This window comes from Tasmannia lanceolata, unplaced genomic scaffold, assembly GCF_043159265.1.
Source record: "Tasmannia lanceolata isolate RefF3 unplaced genomic scaffold, GAP_Taslan_0.1 ptg000004l, whole genome shotgun sequence".
Lineage (NCBI taxonomy): Eukaryota > Viridiplantae > Streptophyta > Magnoliopsida > Canellales > Winteraceae > Tasmannia > Tasmannia lanceolata.
Genome location: NW_027518681.1, coordinates 1,439,497 through 1,457,971, shown reverse-complemented (window position 1 = coordinate 1,457,971; position 18,475 = coordinate 1,439,497). Strand labels below are relative to the sequence as shown.

The window sequence follows — 18,475 nt, the reverse complement described above, 5'->3', positions numbered from 1 at the left end:
GCTTTTACAATAAAACTGGGTTTATTCCGGTTCATTTTTAGCAAAAAGCCACCCGACCCAAGTTGCACCACACAATCGTAAATTCGCTATAGGGGTGGCTCAGGGAAGAAAAGGGGGGCGATTATATGACTTCTTCCTTTGTGCACCGACTCATGGTCGTTTTTAATGCAAGCGATTAGAAAGGAGACTCTACGAAAGGTTATTTCTATTATTAAAAACTCTGCACTGAGAAGTTATTTCTTTTCTTTCTTTCCCTCCAAGATTTGATTTTCATATTTTCCTCCCTCTTCCTTCCCTCCAAAGCTTGAAAACCCTAGAAAAATTGGGGAGGTGAAATTCCAAACCATTATTCTATCAATTTCTAATCACTTTGTATTTTTTTGTGTATCTCTTCCTGAGATTTTACTATCTTCTCTATCAATTCATTCACCTTACAGAGTTATTCTTCAGGTATTTTCAGGTCTTCGTCTAAGATAATTTTTTTTTTAAATTTTGGGTCTTTATCTCTTCGAGTATGATGATTTAGATGTAAACTCTCTCTCTCTCTCTCTCTCTCTCTCTCTCTCTCTCTCTCTCTCTCTCTCTGTTTTGGGTTAGACTCGTCATGCGGTCTGAAGGGTTTTTGATTCTTGCTTTGGGGTTTGATTCGATGATGATTTTCTATTTTTTCTGAAGAATATGATGATTTAGTTGTGAAAATTCTGCTCGGATCTGATCAAATTTAAATGTAGTTGCTTGAGTGTTGGGAATGTTGCCTTGTTTCCCACGGTTAAGTGGGAAGGTAAAAATAGAAACTAGATTTTTAGGGTTTTTGTAAAACCTAGATATAAATATTCTTATATCTCACGAGAAAGGTGGGTGGCAAGAATGTTGGCTGCAAAAGAGAGGCTTTTCTCTTGAGGTGTGGCTAGGGCTATGGGGAGGGAGAGAAAGAGAGAAGAAGAAGAAGAAGAAAGAGTTCCTCAGGTGGGGTTTTTTTCTTGGGTTCCTCTTGTCTTGGGTTTTTCTCTGGTTATCTCTTGTGTACGATTTTGGTTGAGAAACAAGGAAAGGGTTGTGGGTTTGTGGGTTTTGAGTTAATCCATTGTAATCCTTGTATATTGATTTTTCTCAAAGTGGAAGATTGTATTCTCGTGCATGGAAGTAGGCATCTTGGCTGAACCACGTAAAATCCTTTTCTTATTTTACTTTTTCGTTTATTTGTGCATGATCATATCGGATTTCCCCGGCATTGTGGTTGGATCACGGTTAGAGCGATCATTGGTCGTAGAAAAGATTTTCGAGAAATTTTTGTTCGAGGTGGAGCTCCGCAATGGGGGTGATATGAGATGACACTAAAATCTAGGGGTGCAACTCGGGTCGGGTTGAGGCCAACCCGAACCCGACCCTACCAACCATGTACTCAACCCGAGTTCCAACCCGACCCGACCCGAGGAACCCTTTTTCCCAACCTGAACCGAACCCGACCGAACCCGAGATTTTAAGCTTAAAAAATATAAAAATTATTAAAAATGTAGGGTTGAACTCGGGTCGGGTTGCCCAAGCCCTCAACCCGAACTCAACCCGAACCTGACCCCGACCCGAACTCAACCCAACCCAACCCGACTTTTTCCCGGGTTGAACCCGACCAAGTTGCACCCTAGTAAAATCGGTTTCTACTTAAGATCGACAGGTTTAATGGAAATGTTAGTTTCACCCTTGGTAGATGAGGGTGAAGGTCATCCTTATTCAATGGGGCTTGGGTAAGGCGTTCAAGGGAAATGATGTGAAGCTGGAGAAGATGACGGATACCGAGCGTATGGGATGCTATCGTTTGGACAGGGACACGGTAACTAGTGTTCCTAAGATCTCTACGGCTAGTTGGAAACAGAGTGGTGACGTGCACGCACGTAGGGTCTTTTTCGTAGTTTGTGCAGATGTAGGTCTCCAGGCTGTAGATGATAGTAATGGGGTGACGGTACTTGCGTCAGGGAGGATGGATGGAGATCCGTCGTCAAGGTTGACTGGGTGAGTCAACAGGTTGGCAGCTACACATGTGCATTGGCCGTGTTGATCGAGTCGAGAGGAGTCGAAACTAGGATGATTCAATGGTGTGTAGCTGGTACTTTGGAGGGTCAATGGTGCTTTGCGGCGACAATGGACAGGTGGCTGGGAAACAAGCCAAGGTGGAGATTGTTGGAAATGTTGTCTTGTTTTCGACGGTTAAGTGGGAAGGTAAAAATAGAAATAAGGTTTTTAGGGTTTTTTTTGTAAAACCTAGATATAAATACTCTTATATCTCACAAGAAAGGTGGGAGGCAAGAGTGTTCGCCTCAAAGAGAAGCTTTTCTCTAATGGTGCGGCTAGCGCTTTTGGGAGTGGGAGAATGAGAATGAGAAAGAGAAAGCAAAATAGAGAAGGGAGAGAAAGAGAGGAGAGAGAGAGAGAAAAGAAGATGAAAGGGTTCCTTGGGTGTTTCTCTTGAGTTTTTTGTCGGGTTCATCTTGTCTTGGGTTTTTCTCGGATTATCTCTTGTGTATGATCTTGATTGAGAAGCATGTAAACGGTTGCAGGTTTGTGGGTTTTGGGTTAATCCATTGTAATCCTTGTATATTGTTTATTCTCATAGTGGAAGATCTTGTTCTTGGAACATGTAAGTAGGCATCTTGGCCGAACCACGTAAAATCTTAGTGTTCATCTTGTGGCTTGTTTTCCTATTTTACTTTTTTGTTACTTTATGCACAATCGGATCAGATTTGCCTGGCTGATTTTCTCGACATTAAGGATGTGTCAATGTGTCAACACCCCCCCTCCTTTTGAATGGCAATGTGTCAATCCATTTTATTTTCCTATTTCTACAATTCAAGTACTTACTGGTTGGAAAAAGGGATTTCCGATCTGTAACTTTTGATGGGTCACGTTGGGATTCCAGGGCTTCTTTCCTTATCTTCATTTAATCTTGTTCTTTTTCGGTGTTTTCAGTTGGAAAATGGCATTTGTACGAGAAAACAAACTGTCTTTTTCTTATTTTTCAAAACATCATTGGTATATGCTTCTGTGTCATAACCCGCAATAGTCTACCTTTTTTTCTTCCTTTCATACGACTGTTCAATGTTTTGCCAACGGCAAACTATGTAGAACATGATTGAGTGAGGTTTACAAAATGGGAAAACAAAGGCCAATTGAAGCATTCCCAATTTTGATTGGTTTAAGATTGACTAGCTTCACGCCAATTTGATCAGTTATAACCTAAAGTGTGGTTCTATGGGACACTTTGTTTGTGATTGTGAGTGCCTTCTCGATTTTGTGTTGTTCTCCCATGTTCCAGATCTATGCTTTCCTAAGGGAACTAGCCAAGCCTCTATTATTTGATTCTGTGTTGGTCAGTTGGATTACATTGAGGGAGTCTGACCTGATGGTCCACTCAATGATCCTGTAACTGATGTACTTTGTGCATCTTTGATGTTGGACGGGTTTCCTTGTTTTGGGTCCTGTTAGAATTAATATATATTTTAAGTTTAGTTATTTGATATTTATAGTTGTCCTAATCTCATTTAGATTAGAGATATAGTTTTATTATAGATAGTGTTTCTACTATCCTAATTGGATTAGAGATAGAGTTTGAGTAGGATTCTAGTTTGAAATCTATAAATATGGAGTGTGTATAGAGAATTTTACATCTTTCGTGGATTATTAATACAAATTTCAGTTTTTTTATCTTATTTCCTTGTGGATTCAAGGGTTTCATCGAAGGGAGACGGTGTTCTTCAACAGGTTGAAGAAGGTGATCTCTGCCTTCTTTCCGTACGCTCCCGCTGTGTCAATCTTACAACCATACTCCACGCTCTCATCTTAGTTCCCATATGATCTATTTCCTCCAAGCAGGCCTGGAAAGAAATAAATGCTCACTTGAACTGTTGAAAACATCAATATCTCAAAAACATGGCAACCAACTTGGCAATTATATGTGAAGGTAACATAGAATGTTAGGAACACTATTTCACCCTTGCACCATCCCCTGGTGGCATCGATTTGCTTTCTCATTATAACATAAGGGGAAAATAATGTGTACATTATAAATTGTAAAATGCGTCGACACAGATGCATCACTTACTTCAAATCCTTCTTCATTGGCTTACATAGTCATCGTATCTTTAGTATTTCAAAAGTCACACTTAGGGTCACCTATTTCTTCTAAATTTATTGAAAATATTTAAGGATCCTAATTGTACGACTTACTTTCATGTGAAGGAATGGTCTGTTTTAAATGGCAGTACTTCATAGAAATTCTACTTCTTTTCCATGAATATCCAGCAATTGCATTCTATATTTACTTTCGGCATTGTTTGATTGGTGATATAAAATCACCACATTTCTTAATCTTGGGATTAACTTCTTTATGAAGAGGAATTCTTGGAATGTGTTTTATAAGTTCAATAAAGAGGGTGTTCATCTTTAGTTGGGGCTTTATTCTCAAAGATGAGGTAGTACTCTTTCTCTACTAGAAAAGAGTCTCTCTCCAATGGTTTCCTTTTTCTTCTCTTGCAAGAGCTTAGATCCATTGTCATTGGGTTTACTTTCATGGTGTTTTCCGGGTTGCAAAGACACTGTGAAGAGAGAGTTGAGTTTTTGCTTGGGTTGCAAGAAGGGTTTTGGTGAGGTTTTCACCATTGTTAGAGAGGTAAGGGTTTTCACCCTTGTTTGTAATTTCCCATCCTTAGTTAGTGATTTTTTACTTGTTGGGTTGCCCATGGATGTAGGCAAAGTGCCAAATCACGTAAATCTCTTGTGTCTCTTGATTTCTTGTTGCCTTTCTTTATTTCACAACACACTTGAATTGTTGCACAAACTTGTTTGAGCCTTCTTTGCGGGTTATCGGTGGCTATTTGTTGTTGGTTTGCTTTGAGTAGTTTCCGGTAACCTGATTTCTAACAACGAGTTCTTGCCGCAATGTGGTATCAGGGCATTTGGGTATTGCATTTGAGGTGTTAGTGAAATAGCTTGAGAGAGGCAAAGTTGGAGAAAATGGTGAGTCCTCGGTTTGAGGTGGAGAAGTTTGATGGGAAAAAGAATTTTGAGTAGTGGAAATTGAAAATCCATAACTAATCCAACATGGGCAACATAAAGTGTTTCTTGTTAAAGATAAGAAACCAGGATCATGTCAAGTGATGATTGTGAGGAATTGGATTTGAAAGCAAGATCTACTATTCACTTATGTTTAGTGGATGAAGTTTATTCAATATAGCGGGAGAAAAGATGACCGACAATTTATGGGCAAAGTTGGAAAGTTTGTATCAAAGAAAGTCTCTCACCAATTGGATTTTCTTGAAGATGAAAACATATTCTTTAAGAAGGAAGGAAGGCACAAATATATCTGATCACTTGAATACGTTCAACAATATTATTTTAAAACTTGAAGCATTGGTGTGAAGATGGATGATGAAGATAGTTATGACAACTTGGTCACAACTTTGAGTTATTCCAAGGATGATTCTCTTAACTTAGATGATGTGTGTAATTTATTGCTTGCTGATGCACTCCAGAAAAGGCATCATTGGAGAGTTTGAGAGAATTAGAAAATAAAGTTCTTATGGTATGAGGGTGATCAAGTGAGCATAGTAGCTCATCAAAAGGCACTTCAAGAAGCAAGTCCAAGTACCAATCAAAATCAAGACGTCAATATGACAAAGATCTCTTTTATCTGTTTTTTTCCCAAAATACTACAACCACAACTATACAATTGCCGCAGGTTTTGAGTTTATCTATCCTAATAATAAGTTTTTATATGGAAATAAAAATTATAATTATTTAACCAATTTTTTTTTTGACATGGTATCCTATTTAAATTTTAATATATAACTTGTTATAACCATAGTATAATCTAAAAAAAATTAAAATTTGTGACCTAATTAAAATATTTTGTGACATTTGTGCCCGTACTGATGCAACATATGATGGGGCTATGTGGAGGTGACCTTGGGTAGGTATTGGTGTGATGCAGATTTAAGGCAAGGTTTTAAATTTTGGTTTCTGAATGTGTTTCGGTCCTCACCGAAACCGAAATTTCAGGTGAAATTTCGTTCGAAATGGGATAAAGTAATATTTTATCCTGTACAAAATTTCAGCGAAATTGCTGAACTTTTTGGCCAAAATTTTGGTAATTTCGACTGAAATTTCGGGATAATATTAAATAATGAGTATCCTTCAGATTTTTTAGGGACATTCCTTAAATTTAGGACAAAATTTCGATCAAAATTTTGTAGCGTTTCGACTTCACCTGATTTCGGTTTCGGTCCGAAATTTTGGATTTCGGTCGAAATTTAAAACCTTGATGTGAGGTATGTAGATGTGAAACATGAGTTTGCATTCACTTGCAGAAATATGCCCAAATTTTGAATGTAGTCAGAACACATAGGAGCTGTTCTGTCTTCATTTGCACATAGGACCATGTTCTGCGGCACAGTTCATGTGACACCGAAACAGACCCTCATTCTTTTATTGATTTCCATGATTGAATTCACTAAGTTAACAGGTCAGGGCCTAAATTCATCTGTTTTTTTACCATATTGCTTCGTACCTAGATCTGGTAATCATTTTGAGTAAAGAACCTTGGTAGCATGACGTACTGTTAATGCTTTTTTCATTTTCCTGCACTAGCTTGTACTTGCTACATTGTGCTAAGCGGCAAGTATTCCCAAACATTAAATAAATATCCTGCTATACCTAGTAAAAATGTCATTATTGTGTTTATCTCACAGATACTTTGGCCTATTGGATGCGTTTCATTATATTAAACCATTATCTACTTGATTTTAACAAATTTATTTTGTCATGAAGGGCCACCAACTTCTAACATATCATTAGAGGACTGAGAGGAAGCAACCGGCCTAAGGATCATCATCTAGTCTTTTCTGCAACACTTTCTTTATAAAAGAGTGTGACTAGAGGCGTTATTTGCATCAAAGCTGACTTGTCTATTATGAAAACTGCTAGGAAGCAACAGAAAAGTACAGTTGAAGCAAAAAGCAATGTAAGGAAAAGCATTAGTTGCACAAAAGTCAAAACATCTGCTATGGAAACTGCGAAGCAGCGGCGGAGAACAGGTGAAGTCTTCAAATATGGCCAACTTGAAGAATTATAAAGTAGCTAAACATGTATCAACTAAGTATGCTATTTCCACTTTGCCACCTCAGGCAATTCCTTGGTATTTTCTCTCTAAAATAATCTTACCGATCCATCAAAATGTATTGAATTGACATGTGATACCATTACTCATGGAGCCACAAATGGGTTAATTTATTTGTGATTATGTGAATCTTAAACATGTTTCTTCAAGCTACGTATGGAATTAAAATAGGTGCATGTTGCTAGAGAGATATTCCCGTTGGCATGATTTATTATTTAGTAGATTATTATTCTGAACTTGCTCATTCTTTCTCTTTATGCCAACAATGCACAAAGACCAAATGGTAATGCCACTAAAACTTCTACTCCTTTTATATTTGCCAAGGTTTGTCTGTTTTGCCTTTATGAACTTCAATGCTCTTTAGAAATTCTATACTGCCAATGATATTACAAAAATCATTGATCATTTTGCTTGTTTCAAGCAGTTCAGGCTACAGTTTTCAAGCAACCGTCAAGATTTTCTTTTTTCTTTTGCACATCAAGCAATATGCTCTTATATAATTTATAAAGTTCCACCATTAATATTCGCACATCCACTCTTACCTATCTTCTGTTTCTAAATTTGTTGTTAAATTGGAAATCTAGAAGGCAATATGTCATCTACTACATGCAAGCAACAAGAAAAGCCTGCCATTACTCAGGGTTCATTGGTTGCTGGAGAATCTGAGCGGATCGAAAACACAAAAACCAATAAGAGGGCCAATCAACAGAATATTGATGAGTTACATGATTCGCTCTTCTCCAATGGTAATTTATTTGGAATTAATACATATTGTATTCTTTATTCATTATTTGTATGTTATCTAAATTTGCAACCTTGTTGTTTAGGGACTGGTATTAGTTTAAATGGGAAAGATGGTCTTCCTTTACCCACAGTTCAAGAATTTTCTCCAGAGCTTCACGGTATAGGAACCGATTTCCAGAAAATGGCATCACAAGTGCTTAAACTTGAACCTGCACTAAAACCTTTTGTGAAGCTCAAACTCCAGCTGTTTCCAATAGACGAAGGTACCCGGAAAGGATTGGAGGAGGTACATTAATCAGCTTTAAAGCATTTGAACAATTAAATACTTTATCAGCTAAATTGGAATAAAAATCTAAGGTAATAAATTTTCGTTTACATATCGTAGGATAAACATAATCCACATCTGGAGCTCACACTGAGAGCCCGAAAGAAGATATCCTCAGTGCTGAAACACCTCAATAATAAGTGGGGCAATTCGAGCGTAGCGTCAGGGGATCTCATGCTTTTCCCATACGATATTCAGAAGGAAAATATAGCCAGTTACAGAAGATGGACAATCAAGGACATTCAGACCAGCGCAGCAGATGTCTATGCAATCATTGGAAGTCCCATCATTTTCCGTTTAAGGTTTGTAGCTCCATTCTTTCCTACTTGTTGGCTATGCCACAAATATCGTTCTCGAGAATTTCTCAACAAGGGAAATTCTCATATTAATTTTTTTTATATTTTTTTTGGGTTTCTATTGGAAAAATGATGAGAATAAAGTGGGATTTTTGCTGATTAGTCCCTACTTGCCAAAATAATTGCTTAATAGCCCCTACGAAAAGCATATTATCCAAGCAGTCGTACTTTTAGAAAATTATCGCTAAAAGGTCCCTAAAACTAACATACGTCTATTTTCTCCTTGTAAAATGGCAATTCTACCCCCAACCCCTTTAATCCGTTTTAGTCTATTTTGGTTTCCATTCAAATATTTTCAGAAAATGTTAGGAAATAGGCAAAAATAGGATCTCTTGCAATATTTTTGACAAAAATCTTGTAAAATCCTACAAGGTTGTTAACGTTTTAACCAATTTTGACTTTACCTTTGACATTCTCCCTTCCTCTTCTCCTAAGATTAGAAGCGAAACCCTAGCTCTTATTCCCAAAAGTTTGAAAGGAAAATATATTCCTCAAATTTCTTACTTTATTTACACAAGTAGAAAAGATAACTCCAACGGACCCTATTTAATTTTTTTAGAGGGGTTTTCAATTTATTATGAAATTCATCTAAAGTAACCTAAATCATATCATTTAATTTGCATTGAAATTAGTTAACAACTTGTCGAATGATTTTTTGTTAAAGGATTTTTGTCAAAAATATTGGAAGAGATGCTATTTTCGCCTATTTCCTAATTTATTCTGAAAATATTGGAAGGAAAATCAAAATAGGCTAAAACCGATTAAAAGAGTTGCGTGGTAAAATTGCCATTTTAAAATTTTAAACGGAGAAAATTGACATATCTTAGTTTTAGGGACCTTTTAGCAATTATTTTTTAAAAGTTGGATTAATTGGACAATATGCTTTTCTTAGGGACTATTAAGCAATTATTTTGCCATGTAGGGACTAATCAGAAAAAATCCCAAGTAAAATTATTTGAAAAATATAAATATGTAAAATTTAAGGAAAAAAAATATAAAGCAAAAATATCGGGATAATATCATGATATTTTATGATAAAAATGAAAATATCGCTATATTTTTAAAATCTCAGGATTATTTCAGGATTTTGTCGTTTTATCAAAATGTTGTGATAAAAATGCGATATTTTGAAAATATCGGAGATATTTGTGACAGCTTTTTGGCATTCTAACTTCAAAAAAAGCATATACATGGCAAGAGAGGGCTACTTGGCTTCAATTTCTGACATGGGTCTTTCTTTCAAGGTATGGTTGGTTCTCCAATTTAGAGCCTAGAGCCTATCATGTATCTTCCACATCTCTCAGGCCTGACGATTGTTCACAATCTAAAGACATCCAAAATGGATGGACAGATACGAGGACTGTTGATAGAGAACAGCAACCGTGCCAAGAATATAAGCCGGTCCCTTTCGATGATTCATCAAATCCAATAATGGGCAAGCTCATTCCACTGGATAAAGAAGTTGAAGCTGAGGTGTTTTTCCTCATCGTACTCACCTATTATTGAAAAGGCTCTATGAACTTTGTCGATTGCTTTATATGTACTCTGAACTGTGTTTTCACTTGTTCAGGATAATCTGATAATAGGCAATGGCACTGCATTGCCTTCAGGAGTGTGGGCTGATGGCTTAACTAACATAAGCATTGGGGATCTTTTGATGGAAGTATCCCAAACAGTAGATGCCAACCGCTGTGATCCAATGGCCATTGAGAGTGATACATTTGATGGCGCTATTGCTGCCTTTAAGTTTCAACACCAAGGCTCAGGTTTCTGCACTACAGTGCCTGGTTCATCCATTTGGGATGCCGAAGAAACATGTCATGCATTTCCATTCCAAATGATAGCCTCATCAAGTGGAGAGGTTCCGTCTTCATCTGGAAAGGCTGCTATAGGGGCTTCTACTCAGAATGATAGTTCGAACTCAGCGAGATTGCCTCTTCAAGTAGAGGTTTATTTCCCAATTACTTTGTTATTATCATTGTGATACTGACTAGGAATAGAAGATTCTTCCCAACCCAAGGATTTAAATGACTTTCAGCCAAAATTTAGTAAAAAAAAATTCGGCAGTTTACAAAATTTCGGTGGGAATTTCGGTAATTTCGGCAGTTTCAATGGAAATCTTGTAAATTTCGCCGAAATTCTGTAAAAACCTGATTCAAAGTATTTTCGGTGTCGGTTTAGACTGAAACCGAAATATTTTGGCCGAAATTTACAACTATGCCTCAACCTTCTTTTTCCATCGATTGGAGAAATGGTTATGCATACTCATCAATGTAACTTTTGTAGGCGGGCAACCCGGTTGGGGTTACACAGGAGCATGCTTCTCAAGAAATAGTCCCACCTGATTTGCAGCCTCACACACAAGGTCTAGATAATGTTGCAAGTTGGATGACAGATATACACTGGGTACTGGAACCTCTTCTCAAATTAATGATTTAATAATTATTTTTCAGTGGAAGCTTGGAGTTAGCTAAGCTGACTTTAATTTTTTTTTAATTACCAACAGGGTGATTCATTGGGACCCTTTGATTTGGGCATATCTTCTTCAAGACAACTTATCGGTGGAGACAGTATTAGCCTTAGTAGTTTAATTGCAACCAGCTTAGATGCCTTTGAAAACTGTTCATTTTTTAGCAGTGACAGAAAGGTTCCCCGTTGAAGCTCAGAAGGTCTTGGAGCCTATCAAATCTTGAGGTACATATTGAATCATTCATCATAGTTCACTATTTGCGAACTACCCAAATCAAGAAAAGATGGCCCCAATTTGGACCTCTCTAATTCTTTTTCTTTTAATATGTTTTGCAGCTTTCATCGGCTTAATCAAACTTTAACTTGAAGTATAAATAATTCAAGCAATGATGATCTGCATTCAAATTGCTTTTAAGTGCAACCATGGGGCCTTGGGGAGTAAGCTCAGTTAATGGAATGGTGAAATTCAGCGTTGTCCCTACTATGACATGGATGATGAAACTTTGAGAAAAAAGAGAAATTTGCCCTTTATACACAAAACAATGGGAAAACTATATGCTGGGATTGAGATCCAAGTTAAACTTTTCGCTATTTTGAATTGTTTCCGACACTACAGTTTCAATATCTAGCAAACTATAACTCTTGTTACTTGTTCTGTAAACATACAATATAAAAAAGTGTTAAAATCTTTCAATCCATTTGAAGTGGAAAATGATTTAATTCAAATTCCATCCATGGAAAGGAATCTGCATTTCACTAGTGAACGGATGCCAGAATTTGATTGGTTATTGATTGAAGAAATTTGTGGTGCCTGTGGACATAAAAAAATTTGGCCGTGCAAAATTACAAAATTGCCTCATTTTCTTAAGTGGGCCCTACACCCCTAAAAAGGGGTCAAGATGTAAATGGTCAAGGGCCACCAATTCAAGTACAACCCATTACCGCCAAATTTAAGAAGTAGTGCCGTAGTGGGACCACTCATTATCCTCTCATTTCTCGTGGGGGGGTGTAGAAAAAATGCAAGCAAAGATAGAAAAGCAAAAGGAGAAAGCAAGCAAGGAGAGAAAAGTACGAAAGAAAAAAAAGAAAGATCCAGAGAGAACTACTTCAAGAGATGAAAAGCTCTCCCTCAACAAGACAATCAAGGAAAGCTCTCCCTCAATAAGACAATCAAGAAAAGCTGTCCCTCAACAAAAGCAATTAAATACTTGAGGAGAACTCTCCCATGAAGATCAAGCTACCACAAAAGGCCTTTCACCGGAGGAAATTCACAAATCTTCACAGCTGATAAAGCGCGTAGCCCGGAGTGAAGCTCGAATATTTTCAAACACCGAAGAACGAGAATCATGCTATGAAAGGCCTCGTCTTCACCACTTTGATCTTTAATCAGATGATTCTAGAAAGTTGTACCACTTTTCTCGTAATTGCAAATTTCTCTGTAATTTGTCCTGAGTTTTGTGTTATTGGATTCATGAAATTTGTGTTGACAGCGCCAAAGAGATTTTTCCTTTCATTGAGTAATGCTAAAGCCAAAGATTTTTCAGTCAGACCGTAAAGAGTTGTCACTGGGAATTTTCTCACTAGTGGGGTTTGCAATGGTGGTGCAAGATTCTGTATCTGTTGAGGTTATGTAAAGTAAGAGATGAGGGTGCTTTGCCTGACTTTGGGTTTTCGTTAATAAGGTTCTCTTTGACTAGTTACCAAGAGCAATGACTTATTGATAGTGATACTCACATACTAGTTGGAGAGAGGATGTCCATTGGTAATGAGATGTACTTGGCTCCGACCTTCAATATAAACCCACATGGAAGGTAAGGAATTTATAGTTTGGTTGGCATACCTTGCTCAATTTCAAGACATTGACAACTTTACTCCCTAAACGGATGTTGGCAAACTTGTTTGGGACCTCAAGCCAAAATCAAAACATTCATATGGTAACTTATACACAACCCTTCCAACTGGGGAGGTGCATCACTGCATTCTTGGCTGCCCCAAAACTCACCTAATTTGGGGAGCACTCCAAGAACTGCTGCCCAATACGTTCCCTAGGCCACTGACATGAAAGAGGCAATTTACTTAAAGTGGCCACCTCATTGAATAGGGCTTCAAGGGAGAAAAGGTCTAGAAGCGCTTGCCAGACCGACTATCTGTGGCTTCCACAGGTGCTGGGCAAACCTCTGCTTTGGTGGGTCAAAGTTGAAGATCTCAAACCCGAGAAGCATCCACTTGGAATTTTGGTCGAGCCAAGAATTTAGGAAGCCACAATAGGGGAAGCTCTCCTAGCTTGGACTAAGTATCCATTCAAGGCCTTGCGATACAACTTCATTGGGATAGGTTCATAAGAGAGTTTCAGCTCTCAACCTCTTGTCCAATTGCCTTGGCGTGTTGCTTCCTTAACATGATGGTCTTTTTGCCTTAGAGGGCTTGTGCACTAGTTTGACTACCCAAGAGACTTGGGCAGTAAGCATGCAGTAGGTTGTGTTGTGTCTGTATGGTGTCAATGTGCGTGCCAAAAGGTATAGTGGATTTCCAAAATTCAATTGAAGGGGTAATCACCCCAGGGATTGGATTTCAAGCGACTGATCAGAAGAAGAGGGGAGAAGAAGAGGGGAACACCACTTCTTCCTTGGGCTCTTAATGCCTTTTGAAACAAAGATTTTAACTAAATTGCCAAAAGCAAGTTTAAATGCCAATGCACACAGGAATGCAAATGACAATGGTGAAGCGGACAACCGTTCAGTAAATTTGCAACAGAAAAGCACAAACAAGCACGATGCAATGGATATAGAACGGAAATTAAAAAGAAATGCTCACTAGTGAAGTTGAATCCATTCCTTCTAGATTTCACGTTCTTGGGTAAAATTCCAATTAAGGAAAAGTAAAAGTCAATGTGGAAAAGTAAAGATAAATTATTACATGTTTTGTGTTGGTTATGAGACCCTTTCTTTGGATGCAACCATGTCTTTATATAAATTCCTATAGTAACAGTTCATAACTGCTCCTGGCCTTTTGGAGGAAACTTGTCATAACTATCAACTTCCAATTTTGAATTTTAAATCCGTTAAGAATGACTAATGTCATCTCTGATCTCAGGAAAAATGACCATTGGTGGACTACTGTTATAATCCTAATATATAAATAAATAATGAATCATTTGGTCTAACTAGACTGATCAGAATTTGAAAAACGGGTGTACATAACCCCTACATTCCTTCGATAGATGAAAGAAAATCGATGGAATGTCTCTTAATTAACATATTAGTTGCTCCGACGCATGAAATAGTACTTAAAAAATATTTTTCCCTTTTCAAGTATTGTGCCAACTCCTTGAACACATTAATTCATCACTTAAATAAGAAGTATCTCTGAAGACTGAACTTATTTTACCTGTGTGTGTATCTGTCATCCTTATTTTCAAAATCCGACTACCAAAAGGCTCCAAAAGGGTATCATACTTTGTCCTAATTTTGGCGCCATTCTTTAAACATGGGTCACTCTAAGGTATAACATGTCTCAACAAGAGTTTCAAGTACGTTTGGGACATTGAAAAATGATGGTAATCATTCCATTCCTTAATTAGATGTTTCCCGAGTCATCTTCATAACTTCTTCATTTCGTCATTCTTAGTCCTTCATGGTGACTCTCTCTGGCTTTCTGCAACTCCAATCACCCTGGTTCGAAAACAGATAAATCGGATATTTGTCGTTCTCGTTCTACTTGAATCCTTTCAATGTCTCATATCTACATCTCTCTGCCTCAATGGCATCATCTCCAATAATCAAACCTCCCAAATCATAATCTTTGAAATCTTGGACAATCAAATCCCCTCGAATTGGAGCGTAAAGACCGTGAATGCCCATCTTGGAAAGTTAATTGTAAAATTAATCACGTCAGAGGGCCTTAGTGAAAATATCGGAACTGAGAAGGAACATAGGCTGTGGAAAGAATGCCAGACTGTAGTCGTTCTCGGACAATATGAGAATCGATATCAATGTGTTTGGTGCATTCATGAAAGATTGGGTCAGAAGAAATGCGAAGAGCTGCTTGATTGTCACAATACAACCGCATGGGAGACGAATGAATGACACCAAGGTCTTGAAGAAGTGTTTTAGGCCATACTAACTCGCAAGTGGCAGAGACCATAGATCGTCATTCAACCTCAGCATAGGATCTCGAGACAGTAGTCTGCTTCTTGAATTTTCAAGATATGGGGAGTCACCAAGAAATGTAAGATAACTTGCGGTCGATCAACGGGTGGTTGGACAGGCATCACAATCGGAATTAGAAAAGGTTGATAGTTGCAAGGAACTTTTTGCAGAAAACAATATACCTTTCCCTGGAGAAGATTTGAGATATCTAAGTTTACATGTGGCTGGCTTCATATGAGGTTTCATTGGATTTTGCATGAATTGACTCTATTGACAGAAAAGGTATTATAAGGACGCAGAATGTTTAGGTATATAAGACGTCCAATAACCAGACGATATGAGGATGGGTCGGCCAAAAGCTCTCTGGTATCCGAACTGAGGTGAATATTTTGTTCCATGGGAAATGATGCAGGTTTAGTGCGTGTTTGGCGTACCGTTTAAAACACCGTTTGGCGTTTGAAACACCGTTTTGGAGCCAAATTAACGGCTATTTGGGAGTGCTTGGGTGCGCAGCCACCGTCTGAAAAGTCGTTTGAAACACCGTTTTAAACCCTCAAAACGGCGTTTTGCAAATGGAGGGAGAGAGGTCCGTTTGCAAAACGCCATTTTGAATGGAGTTTTTGGGCTGTGGGTTTTTACGTATTTGCCTCACCAAAACCCATTTTTACACCCTTTTTTTCCCCCTAACCCCCCCCCCCCTCTCTCTCTCTCTCTCCAACTTCCCTAAAACCCTCTCATCTCTCTCTCTCTCTCTCTCTCTCTCTACAACTTCCCTAACCCTCTCAATTATGTCTCTCTCTCTCTCTCTCTCTCTCTGCAACTTCCCTAAACTCTTAAATTTTTTTTTTGTGAACAATAGTATAACTATTTATGGTAATGATGTTTAATTTTAATTGTGTTTGAATGAGATCCTAATGACTGGCAATGATGTTTAATTTTAATTGTGTTTGAATGAGATCCTAATGACTTTTTAATATTGGGCCTAATGAGAGAGTAGTTGAGTTACATTGAGGCCAACCAAATAATGCCCTTTTTGGTCATTTTACCACTAAAACTCCGTTTTGGGGCATTTGCAACCAAACACACAATACCTCCGTTTGCCTTTTAAAATGCCGTTTTGATTTGGCCAACCAAACATGAAAACGCTGTTTTGAACTAATACGCCGTTTCAAACGCTATTTCAAACGGTACGCCAAACACACCCTTAGATCCAAGTAGGCCAGCTTCAACAAGAATATCTAAGGTATATTTGCGCTGGTTGATGAAGATGCCTTCATTATTACGTGCAACTTCTATGCCGAGAAAGTATTTAATTCTGCATGTACATCCTTGACTTGAAACTGAGAATGCAGAAAGGAAATTATGCTCTCTATGGATGAACGAGCATTGCCTGTGATATTAATGTCATTAGCATAGACTAGAATGGCAGTATATCTATTGCCTGTAGACTTGGTGAAGAGAGAGTAATCGTTAAGGGGTTGACAAAAACTTGTAGCTTTAAGCAAGGTTTTAAATTTTGGTTTCGGAGTGCGTCTCAGTCCTCACTGAAACCGAAAATCAAAATTTTGGACGAAATCTATCGAAATCAAATAACCTAATATTTTATTCTGTCCAAAATTTTGGCGAAATTACTGAAATTTTGGTAATTTTCGGCAGAAATTTCAGGATAATATTAAATACATAGTAAAAAAAAATAGATTTTTTGCTGATATCCCTTAAATTTTGGCCCGAAATTTCAAAATTTCAACCAACGTTTCAATTTCACCCAATTTCGATTTCGTTCTCCACCGAAACCCGAAATTTTGGATTTCAGTGAGGACCGAAACCGAAACATACCGAAACCAAAATTCCCGAAATTTACCAAATTTCGTTCGAAATTTAGGGAATTTCGTCGAAATTTAGGGAATTTCGTCGAAATTTGTAATAAAATAATAATTTTTTATCCCGTTAAAGAATTTCGAATGAAATTACCGTAATTTTGGTCGAAATTTCGTCCCAAAAAACCAGTGTTTCATGCACTAATACCAAATTTCACCCGAAATTTCGGATTTCGGATTTCGGTTTCGGATAAGTCCGAAATCTTAGCCGAGACCGAAATTTAAAACCATGGCTTTAAGGGCCGGGGATAAAGTATGGAGCCAATTGCGGGAAGCTTGTTTGAGTCCATAAAGGGATTTACGAAGTCGATATACTTGGGTCTCCCCCTCGGCTAAATCCGGGAGGTCACTTCATATAGACTTCCACTTATAAATCTCCATGTAGGATGGCATTGTTGACATCTAATTGATGTAGACACGAACCAGGAATGGCTGCTATTGTAAGAATGCAATACATTGCTACCAATTTAGCAGCCGGGGCAAAGGTATCAGTATAGTCCAATCCTTCTTGTTGGGTATATCCCTTCGCCACCAATCGTGCTTATAACGATCAATTGTGCCATCTGCTTTGCGTTTGATCTTGTAAACCAATATGCACCCAATTGGAGTTTTGCCAGGTGGAAGTGGTTGTAAAACCAAGTATGGTTATGCTCTAAGGCTTTGATTTCGGCTTCCATGGAATCGTGCCATTGGGGAAGCTTGACTTTCTCAGTAAAAGTGGTAGGCTCATCTTCTGAAGAGATGGTCGAAAGAAAGGCTAAATGAGAAGGAGAAAATTTAGAATAAGAAAATGATTAGAGACGGGGTAGCAAATACCTGTCGAAGCCACGGCCTAAGGATGGTGGAGTAGATATAATCCTAAAGGTGGGAAGGTTGAGTGTGAGGATATGAGGAATGATGTGGGGGTGGCGGAGGTGGGGGTGAAGGTGGAGTTGGTGATGATGCATGTGGTGATGGACCAGGGCTAGTGTGTGGTGTAGCGGATGGAAGATGGGACAATGTGGTTTCCAGTGTGATCGTGGACTTTGCAGTGGTCACAGTAATGGTGGTTGCGTCGCCGCCAAATAGTTCCACCTGGAGTTTGATTGTACCGTGGTCGAGGAGCGCTTGAAGCAAAGTTACACGGTCGGTTAGCAGCCATGGCCATCACGTCTTGAGTCAGGGAAGCAACGTGGAGTTCTCGCCGTTGCTCTTCTTGTAACAACAGGTAATAAGTTCTATTAATATCAGGTAAGGGATCCATGATCAATATTGGAGAATGGGTCCCCGCTAAACTAAATGAAAGCCACATTAGAAACCGATACACACATTCATGTTGTTAGGCATTGCTGAGGGCATGTTACTGTGGGCAATCAGGGACAAAGTTATACGTACGATGAGAGCTCATCCCA

General features: G+C 38.2%; 1 protein-coding gene across 1 annotated transcript; it reads left to right on the top strand.

The window, feature by feature from the left end:
• The first annotated feature begins 311 nt into the window (after window positions 1-311).
• On the top strand, window positions 312-11,707 carry LOC143875691 (TSL-kinase interacting protein 1-like). Its single transcript, XM_077377294.1, has 10 exons — window positions 312-330; window positions 6,973-7,082; window positions 7,750-7,911; window positions 7,993-8,195; window positions 8,295-8,536; window positions 9,835-10,063; window positions 10,161-10,538; window positions 10,877-10,996; window positions 11,097-11,284; window positions 11,396-11,707. Exons 2-9 carry the CDS (start codon window positions 7,052-7,054, stop codon window positions 11,247-11,249), a joined length of 1,518 nt encoding a protein of 505 aa, XP_077233409.1. The 5' UTR covers window positions 312-330; window positions 6,973-7,051; the 3' UTR covers window positions 11,250-11,284; window positions 11,396-11,707.
• The last annotated feature ends 6,768 nt before the right edge of the window (window positions 11,708-18,475 follow it).